The 19,788-nt window shown below is 50.6% G+C and overlaps 1 protein-coding gene across 1 annotated transcript; it reads right to left on the bottom strand.

Annotated features, from left to right (window-relative positions):
• Nucleotides 1-2,613: 2,613 nt before the first annotated feature.
• Nucleotides 2,614-18,429, bottom strand: AMZ1 (archaelysin family metallopeptidase 1). The gene is made up of 7 exons (XM_048320562.1): nt 18,213-18,429; nt 10,682-11,012; nt 9,897-10,064; nt 8,887-9,015; nt 8,382-8,545; nt 6,775-6,951; nt 2,614-3,319 (listed from the first exon to the last, which is right to left on the bottom strand). The coding sequence occupies exons 2-7, from the start codon at nt 10,983-10,985 to the stop codon at nt 2,750-2,752; spliced, it is 1,512 nt and encodes a 503-aa protein (XP_048176519.1). The 5' UTR covers nt 10,986-11,012; nt 18,213-18,429; the 3' UTR covers nt 2,614-2,749.
• Nucleotides 18,430-19,788: the final 1,359 nt, after the last annotated feature.

The following is a 19,788-nucleotide window of genomic DNA, read 5'->3' as shown; positions in this document are numbered from 1 at the left end:
TGCACAGGGAGCACCCAGGTCTCCTGCCCACTGCCTGCCACACAGAGGAACAGTTCCTGGACCTGCTGTAACCAGCCCCAATCTTGGCTGCTGCGTTGTTAGTGACTTCAGGGTGTTGGATTTATATATAGAGCACCCTACACTCCTTCTTGCTGATGGTTGATCCACAGCTTGACCTTCTAAAGTGGCTCCTAATTATCTCATCTGTATTTCTGTTTCACAGCTTACTCAGCAGCTTATTAGCTGCAAGTTATGTTCCCACACCTTTCCAAGTAGAAGGATTTCCCCAGGAACCTGCCGCTTAAAATGCGGGAAATCTTACTTAGGGGCTTACCTTCAATTTGGTCTACTACTTATTCCTGTGTCAGCTGTTTCCTGCCCCCTGCAACTCTGTTACTTGCAGAGAGGAGTAGCAGCTGTGCCTTTGTGCTTTAGTTCTGGTTATAACCTTCATTTTCGGTGTAACCTTGGCTGCCTCCAGTCTTTACATTGGTGTGGGCTGGGGCAAAGAGCTGCTCACAGACCCTGTGCTTAACGTGCTGCAGCAGCACTGGAAACCTTTGCTGGTGTGAAGAGGAGCCCCTCCACAGGAATGTCTTCACATGACCAAACCCTGCAGTGGAATATTGCAGGGACCCTCTCCTCCAGCTGCTGAAGGGTTTCCAGCCACTTTGTGCCTCTCACTGTGGAGCTGCCTGTTGCCTGTGGGCACTGCTGAGCCATCTCATTTATGTCTTACCTGGAGCACTTGTGGACAAGCTGAGCAGGTAAGTGGTGGTTCTGGCAGTGATGGTGTCAAAAATACCTGTTTGGAGTCACAACAGCTCTTCAGTTGAAGTTCTTGCTCTCGCAGCAGCACAAATGTAAGCCAAGTGTTACAAGGAGTCTCCCATCTGTGACTTCTTCCAGCCCTTCTGTGCCACCCCACTCCTCTGTTGTCTTTGGAATTTTATGATGGAAAGCTGCCTCTGTTCCCTTAGGCAGGATTGTCATCCTGAGCCTCTTCCTGGAAGGTTTCTAAAGTTCAGCCTAATAATTGAGTATGGAACCAAGGAAGATCAAACAAGGCTGAACAGAGAGTCATCTCTTGCTTAAAATAGTAAATGTGTTCGGGCAACAACTGAGCGCGTTCGGGGGCAGAACTCGGATTTGTAATTCAAGCGGGGCTTGTTTAGAAAGTTTCTGCTGCTGGGAAGAATGTCTTGGATGAAAACCCGTCACCTTTGTGGCTGCCAGGAGAGGGCGGCAGCAGCGGCTCCGCTGCTCCGCGCCTGCCCCGGTCCAGGCGCGCAGCCTGGAAAAATGTTTCCAGGAATTGCTGTCATCAGTCCCGAAGCCAAACTCCCCTTTCTCTGCCGGTATGAATCATGCGGGTGTGAAGTGCTTGTGTTTCCGGAATCCAGCTGAATTTACTGTAAGACCATCTTTGCTACTCACCTGCGTGTGTAAATCTCCGGCGTTTATCCAGTGTCTATCCTCTTGCTTCCCGCTCCAGAATCACACTGCAGGCTTGGAGGCCTCAAAGTGCACAGGGCAAGTGCTCCGGAAAGCCAGAGCTGTTTCCTTCTCAGACGGAAACATCCTCTCCCTTCTCCCAGCTGCACTGGATCTGATCCTACCTGCTGATATTTTTAGACAGGAGAAATCTGGAGCTCAGCCAGGTGTCCATGAGCTGTGGGAGCGTTATCAGTGCTCAGGGCTGAGGGAGCAGGGGATGGAGAGGGTCAGCCTTCCCCTGGCAGGAGCAAAGAACTCATCAGCCTCTTGAGCTCTGGCTATAAATAGCTGGGAGGAACGGCATGCTCTGGCCATGGGAAGGGAGGCACTGCTGCTCTGGGTGCCAGCACAGCACCCAGTCCTGCTCAGTGGGGGCCTTATGGAGCAGGGAAGAGGGAAGGGCCAGGGTGCTAACTTCCCAAGGCAGAAAGAGGAATGCACATGTAGTTCCCTCTTTTACATTCATAATCAATGAGTCTGTGAATGTTTCCAAAGGTTTCCTCTCCTGTGCCAATCTACAGAGGATGTGAGTAGTTCCAGCTCACGCTCTAAGCCTGGTTTTGTTTGAACTGAGGCAGCTCTGGAGATCCTCTTGAGAGTCTGCCAGAAGACAATCGTCACACTAACGCTGCTCTTTGGGCCAGCTGAGCTGCCAGGGAGCTTTCTGCCTTACTGCCTGGGAGCTTTCTGCTTTACTCTTTGCCCATCTCCTTCACCTTCCCCCAACTTACAGTGAGAGCCCATCAGCCTGGATTGTGCTCCTGTGCTCAGCACAACCTCCAGCTGATGGGGCAGCGACCAGAGCACTCTGAGTGTTTGTGAGGGGGAGAGGACAGGGAGAAATCTCATCTGTGCCTGGGACTGACGTGCTAAGCAGAGGAGAGCTCTGTGTGTGGGAGAGCTGCCCTGGTTTGCATCTGTTTGTTCAGATGGCCCGAGCTTCTGTGTGAGCATGTTCAGTCTTTGGTGGGGACCTGGCTGACCTCTTCCTGGCCAACTTCAGACCAAGAAAATAAAAGCACCCACATGGGACTTGAGGTGGGTTTGGGGTGGTGCTGTCACTTAGACCACCACAGGAAAAACCCTTAGAGAAGAAGCAATCACATGAAAACTGTGTTAGCAATCTCAGAAAACAAAACACCTTTTATTCCTGGGGGGAGTTGCTGTTTCTCTTAGACAGCAACAACTTGGGGTGAGGAAGGCTGGAAGCAGGGCAGTGACGTGAACAAAGCCAGCCCAAGGCAGCCCCAGCCTAATTGTCCTCCCACCGCCAGCGATGAGGGGATGATTCCCCTTTGGACAGTTTTCTGGAGCTCAGTTTCCTCCGCAAGGAGGAAAATTTGTCTCCAAGAACTTTTCGTAGCCCGGTGGTGTCCCTAGCAAAGGGCAGGTCCTTCCGCATAGCAGGCAGTTGTCCTGTAAACATTTCCCACTTAGCCAGGGCATCCACGGTCCTGTCCACTTGAGCCAGTTCCTCCTCAGAGACGTTCCTCTCTAGGGCAGCAATGCACATCTCCAGCCACAGCTCGTAATCCTTGATGGTGTCCGTGGCCTTGGTGTGCCCGGGGAGCCGGGGCTGGCCCTGCGCCTCCGGCAGCAAGCTCGGCTGCTCGTCCTGCTCCAGCTCCGGCCCGATGGACAGGCCCTGGCTGCAGGTGTCGGGGGTCAGCGGCTCGGACAGGGAGGTCACAGCCTCGGAGTCGTTCTCGCAGCACATCCCAGAGTCGGAGCTGAACGGGAGGATGTCCTCTGAGGCAGACAGCTCTGCTGACTCCTGCCTTGGCCACGTGGACAGCACAGTCTGTGTCCAAGAATAGAGCTTCTGTGGTGAGAGGAGAAAGGTTTCATTGTGGAGGATGAGAGACACCAGTTACACCTTTCCCAGTGTTTGCCAGGTAAACCTGTTTATCTTGGGTGGCTCAGCTGCAGCTGCCACGGTCCTCTCTGCCAGATGATGGGTTCAGATTACTCCTGGTGACCCTACAAAGCAGGAGCTTTTCTTTCCCATTTTTTTGGACTGTGGCAGAGCTGCCTCCAGTCAGATGTGGACTTTATCTGCCTTATTACTGAAGATGGTAAGAGAAAACTTCACCAGATCACTCCCTGCTGTGTGAATGTGGTCTCCAGGAGAGGCAAACCAATGCCTCTCCAGAGGAAACTGTGTCATTATAAAAGCTCCTGAGATAGTGGTGAAGAATTGCATTTCATCGTGCTGTTAATGCCTGTGGTAACGTGTGCTTTATTCCCAAGAATAGCTCTTCCCCTCCCGAGCTGAAATGAACAAGTGGGAAGGCTGGCTCCAGGAAAGAATTAATGAAAGGAAAATGTCTGAGACAATTTCCTTTTAAAATATTAAATGCCACAATGAGGCATATGATGGGTTGCTCCTGGCACATTTATTTCTTATGCTTTAGGGAATTAACCACAGTACTCCAGTCATCCCTGGGTAAAAGTGGATCTTGTCTGCCTTGTTTACAGTGTTGGGGTTTTTTTTTGTGTTTTGCAGTTTTTCACACCCCTGTGGCCCCATTTCTTCATCTTTACTTTCTGTAGCTCCCAGTGATCCATTTGCAAAGCCCCCAGTTGCTCAGCAGTGACAGGATTAGCCTGGGCTGTCCCCATGGTGTGCCAGGCACAGAGCTGGGCCCGTCCCTGCCCAGCTCAGGGGGAGCTGCAGTGTTTGAGGAGCAGGCAGGAGATTCCCAGCCCTGCAGAGCTCCCTTCTCTCACAGCACCCTGCTGCTCCCTCCCCCTTCCCTCCTCTATTGCTCTCTCTTCAGGCAAGTGACAGAAAGGATAAAGAGCTCAAATTGAGTGGGTGGGAGAAATCGGCCCTGCTTCTCATTTCAGTCTGAGCATGGAGCCTCGGGGAAGAATTTTGTACAGGAATAAAATGGACTCTTTCAGCTTAGTTAATCCACCCTGCCCCCTCCCTCTGGGGCAAGAAAAATTGTACAGGGACAACTTTTCTCCTGCCTCATCCCACCTCCAGTGGCCCTTCCCTCCCTCTGGGTTTATCCAACAAAGGCAGCTCCAGAAGCTGCAGTGGGAGCTGGGCTAGTGAAAGGGACAGCAAAGCTACTGGAGAGCTGCGAGCAGCCCATGATTTTGTAATGGCTTTAAATTCCCAAGAATAGTGAATCTGGGAAGGAATCCCAATTGCTACTTAGCCCAATTCTCAAGAAGAAAAAAGGCTGTGGAGATGCAGATGTTCCAACAGTACATTTGGCTTATTCAAGGCAGAAAAAGGAGATGATCAACTCAAGATCACTACCTGAATTCCCAGAATCTCTTCAGTCTCTCATTCTTTGGGTGGCTTATTCTTTTGAACTTTGGGTGGTTTGAAGGGCTGCAGCTTCTTATGTTCTCCTGTTTAACCAGGAAGGGATAAGCTCTGTGTGGGTTTTGTTTACCTGCAGGCAAGAGCAGTTGAAGTGGATGTCCACCCCAAGGATGTCACTGGGACCTGCTGTCTCTGTGTGTGTGGCCACTGCAAACTCATCCAGCTACGAAGTGAGGACAGCCTGGGATGCTGCAGAAGCAGCAGGTGGAAATGTGGAAATGTTGATTGTGGTGGGGAAACACCAGGAGAATTAACTTGCTTTCAGTTTTCAAGATGACTCATGCTGGAATAAGCAGCTGGGATGAAAAAATGGAGTGTGTTTCTGAGTGCAACTCGGATAAATAGATTGAGGGGCTCTTTCTGCTGCATAAGGACTGCTTTCCTGCCCCACGTGCTCCTCTGCCCGTAACCATGTCTCAGTTGCAGATTTGAGCAGTGTTACCTGCTGCTGCTGCCAAAGCACAGCTTGGGTCTGGCATTTCCTGCGGTTATTGTGAGTGTCTGAAGCTGTTTTGTGGCAGGTGGGGATCTGTGATAGTTTTCCAAGAGGAAATGTGACTTCAGACTTGCACTTAACGTGCTTGGCAAGTTAACTTTGCTCTCTGTTATTGTCTCGAAATGCTTTCTGCTCTCTTCTGTCGGGTTCCTTAACTATTTAATTCATCTCTGGTATTTATGTCTCCTCTCAACATTATGGCAAAGCCCCTTACAGAGATTATCACAGCTCTCTTACACCAGCTTGTACTGTATCTAGCGGAGCTTTGCCTTCTCGAGGAAGCAGATGTGACATTTGGCAAGTGTATCATTCCTTCAGGTTTGTGTTCCCTGTCACCGGAGGATGCTGAGCCAATTACAGTATTTGCTGCAGGTGTAAAGGCAAAAATGTTTCTAAAAAAGCTTAATGCAGGTGGCAGTTCTCTTCTAGAAAGCACTGGCTGGATGCTGACAGGATGGGTGTTTAAATAAATCAGGATTTGTTCCTCTGGTGGTCTGGGCAATTTAGACACCTCTCAGACAGAAGCAGGGATCAAACAGCCAGAGTAAGAGGAAGGTCTGGCAGCACCACAGATATGTAGGAAAACCACAAAAAATGTGTGTTTCCCCACAGTCTTTGCCATGTTCTGTGTATCTGATTCTGAGCTGAATGAAACTAGAGGCATCCCCTTTCTCATTCTCCTCATATCTTGTTACAAATACAACCCACAGACTTTAAAATAGGCAGCCGTGGAAAATCCTGCCTCTGAACATCATGTGTGTCAGACAGGAATCACAACCAGGGAGAAGATGGGTGCTGAGTGAGAATGGTGACATTATTTCTATTCCACCAACCATTTGGGTACTGAATCCTGCTTTTTAGACAGCAGAGGTAGAAAACCCTTTCAGGAGCTAAGGGTGTTTTAGCACTGTTCCTGATCTGTCTAAACATGTGTGGGTGGGAGAGAAGAGACAAAAGATGAGTCTGGGACCTTCCACTTATTGGCGGTAATAAGTTGGGATCCTTTCTCATAAATTTAAACAGAATAACTGCAGCAAAGTACACAGTTACAATGTCCTCCCTGTTCCCAGCAGCCACAGAGAGGCAAAAATCCTGGGTGGCACAGGAAAGGGCGTAGCTGTGGGAATCCCTGTGCTTGCTGCTGCCCCTGCTTGCAATCTGCCTGCCCTACCCACCTTGTTTGTGGGAGTAGGAAAGTGTGGTTTGACTGTGGCAGTGTTTCTTGGGAAAAGCCAAAAGCCCTGAAGCTTGTGTGAATTGTTTTGTTGGTCAGAGCCCGTGTACAACACCTCTGTGCCTCAGCACCTTGCACTGAGAGCTCCTGAGAGCTCCTGCCTTCACCATGCTGCTGCAGCACCTTCAGTGCTGAGGTTTGGGCTGAGCCACCCTGTCCTCGCCCTGCCCCTGCTCCAGGAGGGCCTGGGGGATGGGGTCTCACCCTGTAGCGCTCGATGAGTTTGAAGCCCACGACGTGCTGCAGCTTCCGCAGGCAGATGGGACACGGCTCCAGGGGCCGCAGCAGGGCCTCGTCCAGGCTCAGGGCGCCCTGCATGATGCACTGCAGCCAGCGGCACGTCCCCAGCCCCATCAGGTGGCAGATCTCATGACAGGTCACCTTTCAGGGAAGCAAAGGTCACAGCAGTGCATGGTCATTCCTGTTTCTGCTGCCCCCTCCTCCTCCTCCTCTGCTGTTCCACGTTCCCTGCTCCCTGACGGTCTAACCAACCTCTTGCCCAGCAATGGCACTCCTCCAGCCTAGGCTTTTCCAAGGTGATAAGAGAACCTGGCTGCCTCTTCCCAGTTCCATGTTTGTGTTGTGGAGAAGGAAGGGTGGGTGTGGGTGAGGCAGATGTGGGAAGCTCTGTAGGCAGCGTGTTTGGAGTTGTGGGGCAATGCTGCTCCTGCTCTTCCCCAAGGACAATGTGGTGTTTGGAGGTTTTTTGTTGTTTCAGGGTTTTTTTAAAGAGGAAAACCAGTCCCACTGGGCCTGAAAAGAGCAACACAGCCTGGGTGAGAAATGTGTAAGAAGCTATTGGCAATAACAGATCTGGGTCCTTCCAGAACAGACTCCATCAGCATTTGTGCCAAAGCAAAAAGACTGAGCTGGAGTCAGCTGGCCAAGCATGACTGACTTGGGAATTGGCAACTGTGGAAAGGCTGAGGATGGAGGATTCCTCTCCTCCTCCCATTGCCACTTAATATCATTTGAAATTACTACAGAAAGAGACCTGAAACTAGAAAATCCTGAGCAAATACCAGGGGAGCAAAGGGAAATGACTTCAAAGGTACTGGTGGGACTGCTCTGTGTGGGCCAGCTTTGGGAGGAACACTGGAAGCAGAGCTGGAATCTGGCAGATGCTGGGATGAGGGAGGACAGCACTCATGAAGAGGATGTGTTGGAGGTGAGGGGGTTTAAGGGCATCTGCATATAATGTGCAAACTTGGCTGAGGTATTATTCTCATCCATCCATGTGACAGGTCTGGCACAGGGACCCCTCCCCTTGCAGGTGCCAATGTCTGAGGAGGACAGAGTCACCCTTTCCAGCCATCTGTTAGTTACACACAGCTCCACCAGATATTCTGATTAACTTCCAAATACCGTATCAGCCCTGCTGTGCCTGACAAGCAGAATACTCAGGATTACCCAGGCACGAGCCTGGGAGCTGGGCAAAGTTGTTTCAGTGCTGCTCCATGACATAACCTGCTTTAGTGGAAGGTGTCCCTGCCCATGGCAGGGGTTTGGGACAAGATGGTCTTTCAGGTCCTTCCAACCCAAACCATTCTGTATTGAGGCAAGTCCTGTAGCCTCCCCATAACTGATGCTGTCATTTGCTCCAGTGGCAAGGGGAGTGGGAGTTGTCTATGCAGTGCACTAAAGTGCAAGCTCTCTATGTCTGAATTTGGTGTGGACTTAGCTGTGATTGCCTGTGCTTCTGGGAGTAGTCTCATGGCTGCTTCACTGGGCTGAAGCATGGATTGTGCCCTGGCCTGAAATATTTAACCGTACGCAGGAAGAAACAAGGTGCAGGAGATTGCTGGTCCTACCTTACAGCACTGGACCATCTCCTGGGCACTGAACTGCAAGGTCCGGTCTCTGCCCTCCTTGCTGACTTCACACAGCTCTTCCTTCTGTGTGGGTGGGTTCAAGCTGCTACAACCAGCCTGGGGGAAATCCCCAGAAAACCTGGCAAAGCTGCAGACTCCCACTTCTGTGAAGAGAGGGGAGTACAAGTCAGGCATCTGCTCTTTTACAACTGTCTCTCACCTTATGCAGCATGAAAATACAGCTGTGGGAGCAGAGTCCAGCTGGGCACACAGGGTGTGATGAGACCCACTCCCCAAAAGGTTGGTATCACCTCAGTTATCTCTGGTTGGATCAGGAGCCCTGATCCTCCTAATTTTAAATGGGGAAAATCTAGTTCCTCTTATCAGGGGTTGATTAACATGTTAAGGATAAGGTTTGGCTATTCTAGTCTCCCAGGGAAGGCTTTTGGTACAGTGCTGCCTTATTCACACGCTGTGCTAGATCATCATGGGACACCAATCCCACCTTGTCCTGGCAGGAATTTGCTGAATGTGAAGCTCCAGGTCTCACATGGGTAAAGGTCCAGCAGAGTGAGTCCAAGGACACACAGGGCATCCATGGGCTTATTGTTCTTCAGGAAATTCAGGATCCCATCTGGACAAATACAAGAGCGATGTTAATTTAAATGAAGTATCCCTGGAAGGCACAAAGAGCCGGAATTTCTACTGCTCATGGTGGTGAGGATGTAATCCAAGCCACAGACAGGCAGAGCTGCTGGATTCATCATGGAGAACCATGAACTGAGAGAACCATGGCTGTGTAACCCATCCCTCAAATCAGAGAAGACTTAACTTTGGAAGTGGAGCTGAGCACAGAGTTAAAACAAAGCAGAAATGCAGGTGAATTCAGTACTAACCCATGGAAATGAGCACCTGGGAGCAGAATTCCCCTACAGGCATTTCAGAACTGATCTGGAACAGCCCCAGGGCTGCAGTGCTGGGGCTGTGCTGAGCATGTGCTGCCCATGGTACCCGCAAACAGCTCATTCCAGGTGGATGTTTGCGCAGTGCGAGTTTGGCAGCTGGCAAACCTGTTCCCCTGGGGAGCTGTGTGACACTTGAACCCAAATTTCCTATCATGAAAGGCCTGTGAGTTCCCCCCCTGAACCACCCAGGCCAATAATTTACTTTGGCTCTGGACAAGAGATGGGAGAACTCGGAGTGCACCAAATCAACAGAGCCTTCCCGCAGAGCTGATCCGATCGCTTTGCAGAGCTGGACCTAAACATAATAGCACTGAAAAATACAAACAGCAGAGGAAAGGATGATGAAAGTCACTTTGTTTTTTATTCCTGTTTCCAGCCTCAAAGCTCTGGGCTTTCCATGGGAACAGGATTTCTCCCTTTTCACTCCCTTCCTCATCCCCTCCCTGCTCAGGCAATGAAGGGCTGTGTCAGGCATTTCCTACGGGAGCACTCATGCCTGTGTGCCAGGCTGGTGTGTTTGTGGGCTCCCTGCTGCCAGGTCCTTCCTCACCTGCGTGGAGCTGCACCCTGTCCGAGTCCTGGCTGTGGCGGAAGCAGCAGTGAATGGAAGAGACTGGGATGGAGGGAAGGCACTTCACACGCAGACCCAGGAAGAAAGACTCCACACAGCTCTGGAGGGAATCCAGCAGCGAGAGTCCCGCAGGCCCTTCGATTAAGTCTGAGGAGAGAAGCTCCTTATCAGTCCCTTAAAGCCAGGGTGAACATTAGGGTCTGAAGGGGTTTTGTGGGACTGGCCACAGCTACTGGGGACGGGGCAGGCTGGTTCATTCTGGAGGTAATTGCCTACCTGGGGATGTGGTGGACACCTCTGGGTGGTTATGGATATAGAGGAGAAGAGGGAGCTCTTCCTGAGAGGTTGCTCAAGGCATTAGTACGCTCTCATTAGCAGAGCAGATGTGCTGGAAGGTTGTCTCCTGTTTAAGTTGTGCAGAATTATTAATGTGGGAATGAGTGGCTGTGTTTAATGAACCACCAGAGATAGACCTCCAGAAATGCTGGTTTTTCCAGCCTTGTTTCATGTTTTGATATACATATATGCATAAATTCATAGCGAGCCTCACCCAGGGGCACACATACCATTTACATGGCAGGTCTACCATCATGGCTTGTGACTCTGGGCCGAGAGCATGTCAGAGCCTTGCCTGGTACACTTTTCTTTGCTATGGCCATTGCCTTTGCAGGTGAGTCCTTAGAGGAGGGTGTTAGCAGCACTCAGCACCACCCACTGCCCTCCCTGTGTCTCTCCAGGCGGCCCAGTGAAGATTCCCCCATTACCTATAGGCTGCAGGTAAATGTGCTTTCGATAGAAGTTCTGCTTCCTCCTCAGCATGGCATGGTAGAAGGTCTCGAAGTCCTCGGGGGCATCGGGGTGGCTGAGCAGCCAGTCGAAGGCCGTGCGGATGAGCAGCGTGCAGAACAGCGTCCGCTGGGGGTTGTAGGCCTCGGACAGGAACAGCTTCTCCGCCCTGGAGAAGGCCTTGGCATAGAGCTCCTGCAGCGCGGGGTTGGTGGAGATGAGCGCATCCTTCAGAGCGCGGGGCCCGAAGCTGAACTCCTGCGCGTGTTTGCACTGCAGCATGGCCGGGGCACCCACGGCGGGCACTGCCTGCGCAAGGGGACACAGCCATCAGCACCCGGCCTCGCCAGGGACGGGCAACCTTCTCACGCTCGGCCCTCAGAGCAGTTTGCTCCAATATCCCAGCTGATGGGAGCTATGGACGCTGTACACTGCCCTGGCCTGGAGCCCTACGTGTCGCGTGGGAGCGGCGGTTGCGGAGTTCTCCACATCCCCTGAGTGTCACCGGCTCAGGGACCCTGTGCCAGCAGATGGTGCTCAAGAATGCATAGCTCCAGAAAGTTGCTGGGTGTCTGGAGTAAACCAGATGGCTTGACTCGTTTGGGGGTTTTTTTGGTGCTCTATCCTGAAGCCCCAATAAGATGGGAAAGGCCTCTGAGTGTTGTGCAACTGGTTGCACTGGACCTTGTAGGATGTGGAAAGGTGGTGCTTCTATTTGCTTGGGATAAACCACACTCCTTGGAATAGATCCATGTCAGGAACTAAGAGGTCGATATCGGTCTTCATCTGTCGATCAGAAGCCTAAACTTCTGACTTACCTGGCACCAGTGAAAGCAGCTGTTGACTGTTGACAATTTCCTCTAAGAGCTTTTAATCCTGGGTATTATCCCAGGGCATCTGCTGGCTCCCAGTGCTGTTGTCAGGCTGCAGGATTTGGGGAGGTTTGCCCGGCCAAGGTGGGACCTGCTGTGCGAGGGCCATGTGTGCTGGTGGTGCCTCTCTAGCAGGACACGCTCGGGCCCATTGCCATCGTGTCCCTTTGTGAATGGCTTCATGCCACACTGTGTTAGCATCAGCAACGCTGGGGATGATGTCAAGTGGTAAATAAAGAGCAAATGAAAGCCTGCAGCACAAAGAAGCTCATTTGGAGCATCCTGTAAATGTCCTCTCCAGGCTCCTTTCTAAGGCCAGTGTTCTCCAAAGCTGCAGAAGTCAGGCACCTATTTCCCACTGCAGTTTATGCACTTGGGGAGGTGCCAGTAAACACCTTGGGGAGAGGGAAGAAAAAGAGGAAGAAAAGCAGAGCCCCTGTGACTAATCTATGTCTGGATTTTTCCAAAGACACTAATTTTTTGTCAAGCAGAACTGGAGCATTTTGGAGCAGTGCTTTGGGCTTTTTGCCCACCACAGGTAAGTGCTCCACCTGTACACATCAGAATGAGGAATTCAGGGTATGTATGCACAAAAACACAGGGTTTCTAGGAATGAGTGTTCTCTTCTTCTAGGCAAGTTAATAGTAACTTAAAAGGAGCCAGACTAGCTTTCTGGGTGGATACCAAATGCTTCAGCTGCTGACCATCACTGCTCTAACAGCAGCATTCAATCACAGAAAAAAAAAAAAAAGAGAAATTAAATATTTTAAGGAAGAACTGGTTAAGTCTATAATTTAAGTAGGTCTGCAGCCTAGTTCTGCCAGGTAAGTGGCATTCAGTGGCCCCTGAGGACATCAATATGATTAAGAAAATTCAATATTTAAAAAAATAGTACCAACATGAGCTGAAGCCTTTCCTCAGTTATGCAGAGGTGGTTTGCACTGTAAGAGGAAAGTGGCAGCCCATTAAAATTAACACTGCATTCCTTCTCATCTAACCCTTGGGAAGAGCTGTGTATGTACTGGTAGTCCTTAAAAGGGCTCATTTTGTGTGATCTTTTTTGTCTCTAAGGGTGTGTAGCCTGGAGAGGGAGTGGGTAAGCAGTTTTCTTTCATTTTTTTGCGAGCTTTGTATTTCACTCATATTAAAGGCTGACAGCAGGTGGCACGGGGGATCTGAAGTGTACAAGGGCTCTAATCCAGTGAAAGTTTAGAAAAAAAAAATCTGTGATACTTTCTCAGCTCTTCTTACTGCCAAAAATTGTCCAAATTGCTCCAGCTGGTTTTTACAGGGAGCAGCAAGAGTTTGTGTGAGGTTACTCTGCACTTAGTGACACAAATCTCTACACTTCAGACTTGCTTCTAGATTTGGGAGGACAAAGTGAGAGTCTGACCCCAGCAGGTCATCAGGAGTTTTGCCTTGGATTAGGGTGAAGATTTGCCTTTTCCTAATGGACAAGATTTCATTTGTTCTGCACAGCCTTTAAATAAAAGGATCATTTTCCTGGAGATTGCAGAACTTTCACTGGGAAACTCTTAGCAATATTCAACTCCCCAAGGATGTGATCCCAGGAGCTGCTGCCTGCTTAGTGCTCCCAGAGAAGTTAGGAAAGAGACTTTGCACTTGCTCCAGGTTGAGACCAATCATGTTAAAGGATTTAAATTTTAAAGTTTCTGGAAGCATGAGCTGCCTTCATTAATGTTCCGGGCAACAACTGGAGTGTCGGTCTGGGGAGGAGCAGCTGGTTAAAATGTATGGATTTTTCTCTGCTAAATGGGAAGCAGTAAAGAGTGGATGTATGTGACAGCAAATACAATGAGTGCACAGTCTTGTAGTAAGTGTTCCCCCCGGGGTCCCTCATGGAATATAGTGCGAGCCCAAAGCTATGGGATATACATTGTTTCCCAAGGCTTCCTAAAAGGGGACATTCACCCAGCTCCAGACATTCCCAGCTGTGACCATGGGTGTTTTGTGATGTTCACCATGCCCAAGGATGCCCATGACGACGCTTTAGTGGTTCAAAAGCTCAGGGATTCATTTGTAGGAATTCAGTCTCCAGTGACATGTGCCTCATTGTCCTGGAGAGTCTGGCTTTGCTTCCAACAGAACAGCAGCAACCCATTACACTCTCCAAATCCAGGACAATTACTTCTCTTCAGTAAGCTTTTCTAAAATATTTCATTTGAGAAAATTAATGCTTCAGAAAAATTTTATGGACCAACTTTAGTGGTCGAAAAAAGCAGCTCTTTTACAACATTAGCCATAGTAGATGTTATTTGTCTTGGTCTAATATATGGATATGGTGTTTCATTAACTGAAGCAGAGCAACAGGGCTTTACAATTTTTAGCTCTTGTGCTGAGGGTGCCTGGTGTAACTCCCTGGGGCAGTGCCTCAGGAGGAAATGGCACTTTGGCTTGGATAGTTTCTTTCCCGACTCAGTTTTTAAGATGCCAGGGTGCAGATGAAGAAGCGGAAGCACCAATGCATCCTTCTGCCCTTCAGGTATTTCAGAAGATGTCTTGCCTTTAAAGAAGCTAATTTGGCCCCTTGTTCAGTGACAAGCTGTAGGACCTGACCAGCAAGTCCTGGGAAGGAGAAACTAACTCTTTTTGTTTAAAAATCTAATAATTTGTAGTTGCACTTGAGAAATGCTTTAAGCAAGATAATAATGTAGAGATCTGCTGCAACTGGAGGCACTCTCCACGTCCACTTCCATGCCATTCTCTACCTTACTATTAGGAAAACATCCTCTTCCCAGTACACATTTTGTCATTCCATCTCACAGCCATTTACTAACACTGTAATTTTTCCTAAACAAGGAGCACCTGTGTTGGACCGTAAGAAGTCCATGAAGGTTGGACCTGATGATCTTGGAGGTCTTTTCCAACCTCAGTGGTTCCATGATACGAAGGAGCAATGTCCCTGTGTGTGGGATGGAACATGTGCTTGTGCTCCAGCACCTGCAGGCTCCAGGGGCAGGGAAGGAGCCTGTGCTGGGAATCTTATCCAGTTCAGGGAGACCCTCCTCTTTTTTTCTGTTATTTGCATATTTCATATTGTCCATCACCACATCCACGCAGTGCAGAGGAGACACAAAGAACCCAAAGGTTTTGGCACTGGGCTCTTTGTGTGCTCCTGGCAGCAGCCTTTTCCAGTGGTTATTGTTGTAGGACCCCAGTTGTGGCCTTTCTGCTTGTGGTGCTCCACAAGGCAAGAGCTCCAATACATTCTCTGTCTCTGGCTTTCAGCACCTCTCAGAGGTTTCAGATCAGATTGGGCACATTACACAAATCTGTTTACTATGACATCTGACAGATTTTATTTTCATGGGGAGTGTTTTCACAAGAAACGTCCCAAAATCCAGGCTCAGCACGTGTCACCCGAGCAGTCTGTACACTCCCTTTCCCACAGTAACCTGTTAATGTGCTTCATGTGTAATTCAGGTTACTCATAAATTATTCTCTTTGCAAATCAGACACATATAAATTATTCTCTGTAATTGGAAATTACCTATGAATTATTCTGTTTGTAATTCATAGATATGTCATTTATTCTCTAATATATTGACACTGCTTTCTTGGATAGATATGCCTGGGGCTATCAGGGTGATTCTCAAAGGCCAAGGCAATATCATACAGTGTGAGTTCATTTGGGATATTCTGACAAGACAGGGATGGTCTTGTGTGCAGAAATTCCATGTTGTACAGAAAGGGCACTCAGTGCATAATGGATTTATTTGGTACTGTATAGAATTTGACCCTAACATTGCAGAGATTGTATTTTTTTAAATTTATTTTTTTAAGCTGATCATTCTAAAGTTATTTATTTTATAAGCCAATTTGTAAGTAATTTCTAACTCTGACTGTCCCATAGGCACTGCAGGTTGCAGATGCACAGGAGATTCCCTCTGTTCCCTTCCCCTCTCAGCTCTTGTGAAGTAATTGGAGGCAAACTGACTTAACCCGGTTCTTTGGATGTCAGAGGGACATTAGCAGGGTCTCTTAACGCTGATTAATTACGTTTGTTAGGTGCTGTACTGTAAACAAGCAGTGATAGTGCAGAAAATTCATTGCCAGTCAACAGAAATGAAAAGCCCAGAGCAAACATAACGAGCGATAACTAATTATCAACACATGCCCCAGTTGCTTAATAGCTCTTTCTCTGAGATTTGCAGTTTGTGTCTGCTACTGATGCTCCAGGATCAGCCTCTCCTTCCCAGTGCTTCCCCATATTGCACCAACAACAGCCTGAAAGCAATTTTCTCAATTTATTTGTTGACGTGTATAGAAAGAGATTTTTCTTGACTGAGAAGCTCTGCTCCAAACAAAATTCTCACTGGTCCAGCTCCTTCCTCGAGGAGCTCGACACAGCCCCTCACACGGAGCCAGGCTTTGCCTGCCGAGTAGGCTCAGCTTCTGGGGTCACACCAAATCTGTTTGGCCAGGTTCAGACCTGAGGTGCAAGTATTTTGAGATACCCAGCAGTTTTCAGAATCAATCCCCTCTGCTCACAGAGAAAATCCACTCTGGACCTGCTCAGCCCTCTACTTGTGGAGCTGTGGCATCCTCTGTTCGCTTGGCATTAAAGGGCCACAAAGCACTGAGTCAGATCTGTGTGTGTTCCAGCCCATAAACTCAGATAAAGCCTTCTGGCCTCACATAGTGCCAGATCCCAATAATATTTGTGTGCCGTGTCTCTAGAATATGTCTGTGGCTCAGAAACAGATGGTCTCGAGAAGAGTCATTCCTGGTGCTTTGGAAACCTTCAGGGATTCACGTGTGCATTTACCAGGAGGGGAATCTGCCTGTCCTATTGGAAATGTGATTGATGTGTTACTGCTGCAAGGCTCAGTCCTGGAAGTTTGTCCTCCCAGGAATCTGCCTCATTAATTAACTTGGACTGCGGGACGAGTTAGATGGACAGCTCAACAATATGCAAAAAAGGTTTGCAAGGTGAAAGACAAGATTTGTAAAGGTCATTAAATACTTAAGATGGAGGCAGGTGCTTCCATCTGTCCTTATTTAAATATTCTTATTTAAGTGTTCTTAAGTATTTAAGAAGACATACACATCCACTTTGCCCTTGATTTTGTTTTATGTTAAAGCCTGCTCTCCCACTACACTGTGCTTCATTTTAATATGTACTGAGGACATACATTATCCCTTGTTTCAGCCTTCTCTTCTACGGATTTTATTTATTCTATGCTTGTACAAAGCGCTACCCTATTTTTCAGTGCCTGCTATTCGAGGCTCTCTAAGTGTCACACAAACATTCATGAACTTCTCTGTACTACCCTTTAGAAAGTAAGCTGGCAGTATGTGCCTTTCCCCCTCCTCCCCCTCATCACCCGTTTATTCACTATTTTCATTGTTTTCTCTGTTCATTTTAGTCTGGTTTAACTGCCTGTGATGCTTCTCCCATGCACACATGTGATGAAGGGCTGGCTGTGTTCTCCTTCCCTGGCTCTGACACGAAATAATCCTCCACAATCCGTGTGTGCGTGCTGTGCACTTGCTAACCAAAGACCCGAAAGCACCGAGTAGCATCTATCAGAGCTGTGCAACAAACGTAGCACTGCAGAGATACCCGAGCTCTAATCACTCACAGCTCCAGGCACTTTGCTCTTCATCATACTTGTCTAGACAGACTAAATGGTCTCTGCGAGACAACCCCAGTGTTAGCCAGGAAAGCGGCTGCGTTTTCCATACGGATGAACTCCCAAACAGGTATAGCTAAGGGTGGGTATTCCCTGGAGCACGGGCGTTATAAAAGTGGCTCATCCCGCCTCCTCCTCCCAAAACATCAAGTGCTTTTTAAATGGTGCCGCCAGGTCGGGGATGTTTGTGGGCATTTTATAGCCAAGGAGAAGGAGGGGGGTCCAAGGTATTACTACAGCCAGTATGTCTAGGGGGGACAAAGAGCCCAAATCCACGATTTCGTAGGGGCCGGCTGTACCCTGATGTGCCAGCTCTGCCAGCCGGAGGGTTGCTGCGTACGAGGCGTGCTCTGGAAGGGCTGCAGAAGCAGGTGCTGCTCCTGGGACACCTGGACACCCCCGGCCCCGCTGATGTGGAAAAGGGGCTGTTGATTCTGGTCCCCGGTGCGGGAATCCCACGAGTGGGCGTGCAGAGAGGGAACAAGTCCCCCAGCACTCTGGGACCGTGCACCAAGCGCGAAGACCGAGCTCAGCCGCCCGGCACCGCAAACCCCCGGCAGGGTGCACCAAGAGTGCCCGGGCAGGACCCCTGGAGCCCGTGGGGATGATGCCCGGAGCGCAGTCCCTAATCCCCGGCGGGAGATGCCCCAAGCGCGGTCACCAGCCGCCGGAGGGGGGATGCCCTAAACGTGACCCGCCGCCACCGGGGGAGGATGCCCCGAGCACGGCCACCATCACCCGGGGAGCGATGCCGTCGCCGGGAAAGGGCTGCCCATCTCCCTGAACCCGGCCACACTGACCCGCGGAGCGGTGCCCGTCACCCCGGGGGCGATGCCCCATCACCCGGCAGATGCCCCAGCCCCCAGTCCCGCCGCACGCCGGGGCCGCTCGGACCCCCCTTCCCGCCTGGCCGTGCTCTACCCCGATGAGGCGACCCCGCGAACCCTCTGACCTGCCCGGGGGGACAGGACAAGACTCACCGCCCGCCGGGCCGGGACTGCGGAGGCCGGGAGGAGCGGCAGGGCCGGGGCACCCGGCTCGGGGCTGGCGAGGCGGAGCGGAGCCCGGCAGCGGCGGCGGCGGCGGCAGGAGGAGCAGCAGGAGGAGGAGGAGGAGGAAAAGGGGGAGCAAAGGGGGGCTCGGCCCCGGCGCCGGGAGCCCGCGGGATTCGCCGAGCGGCCGCCCAGAGCCGCCTCCTGCCGGGGCGCGGGGCAACCGCCGGGGAGCGCCCGCGGAGCCGGGCTGAGGGAGCGGCCGGGCCCTGAGGGGACTCGGGGCCGGGAGGGGACACGGGGTGCGGGAGGGGACACGGTGCGGAGGGGACACGGGGTGCGGGAGGGGACACGGTGCGGAGGGGACACGGGGTGCGGGGGAGCAGGACGGGCTCGGCCGCTGGCGTCTGGGAGGGGAGCGGGAGCGCAGGCAGCCCTTGTTTTGGGAAGCGCGTTCCCAAAAGAACCCGGGGCTGAGCAGCGCGTCAGTGCCGCGGGGTGGAAACCCTTTAATCTGCGCTCTAATGAGAGCTGGGCGAGGAGCGGGTGTCTGGGGTCTGGTTGTGCCGGTGGCTGGTGCCATCCCCGCCCTGCGAGCCGTGTTTGCAATTCTCCTGATGCCTCGCTCACGGCATCGCTCCCACATGACCTGGATGCATTTTTGTGTCCCACAATGTCCTTTAATTCGGGAATATTATCTGTTCTTGGAAAGGTTGATTACATTAAAGGAGTGGATCTCTGTTCCCGTTTCTTCATGGCTTCATTTTTTCTGCCTTTCAGGTTTTGATCCTCTTCAGTGCTTTGATCCCTCATTTCTGCCATCCCTGGATGGGAGGAAAAAGGAATACCCTGCGTGGGACTCAAGCGTGTCCCTAAGTGACATAAACTGAAATTAGGAAAAAAAAATATATTTTACAACCTCGGGAGCTGTAGTGGTCCTGGAAGCCCGAATGCCATCTGCAGGTCCAGCACAACCACGGGCCCTTGCAAGGGCCAGCAGAATGTCCTGCCAGAGCCGCGGTGGCCATGGGAGTGGGCAGATGACCACGTGCCGTGCTGTAGGATTAGCAAGCACCGGGATGAGACCATCACTGCTGCAGCCTGCGTGCCCGGAGCCTGCATCGCTCTGGAGGCACTGGCAGCATCGCTGGTGAAAAATTGCCCTAATTTGTGCTCTCCTAATCAGACCAAGGCAGGTGTACGGAGTACGGCATGGGGGAAAACCCGGACCGGACATTCCCGGAGTACGGAATGGGGGGAAACCCGGACGGGAGTTTTTTCTGGAGTACGGAATGGGTGAAAAACTCGGACTGGATTTTTCACGGAGTACGGAATGGGGGAAAACCCGGACTGGATTTTTTTTTCAGAATATGGAATGGGGAAAACCCGGATTGGATTTTTCAGTGACTCCTGAAGTGGGACTGCTTGTGTTAAGGTGCAAATGAAACTGGTGGGGAGCAGGATGGTTCCTTGATCTGCTCAAGTTTTCTGTTTGTTGTTGATACAATCAGAACTCCAGGGTTTTGCAGCCTGTCTTGTCACAGGTTTTTTTTATAAATACAGG

This window comes from Corvus hawaiiensis, chromosome 16 (genome assembly GCF_020740725.1).
Source record: "Corvus hawaiiensis isolate bCorHaw1 chromosome 16, bCorHaw1.pri.cur, whole genome shotgun sequence".
Lineage (NCBI taxonomy): Eukaryota > Metazoa > Chordata > Aves > Passeriformes > Corvidae > Corvus > Corvus hawaiiensis.
The sequence above is the reverse complement of the archived record's forward strand: the minus strand, read 5'-3'. Positions and strand labels throughout refer to the sequence as shown.

Coding starts and splice junctions, on each gene's coding strand:
- AMZ1 (XM_048320562.1), bottom strand. CDS start 10,985: ATGCTGCAGTGCAAACACGCGCAGGAGTTCAGCTTCGGGCCCCGCGCT. Junction 10,065..10,681: donor CATTTACCTGCAGCCTATAG/GTAATGGGGGAA, acceptor TTCTCTCCTCAG/ACTTAATCGAAGGGCCTGCG. Junction 6,952..8,381: donor AGATGGTCCAGTGCTGTAAG/GTAGGACCAGCA, acceptor CTTCCCTGAAAG/GTGACCTGTCATGAGATCTG.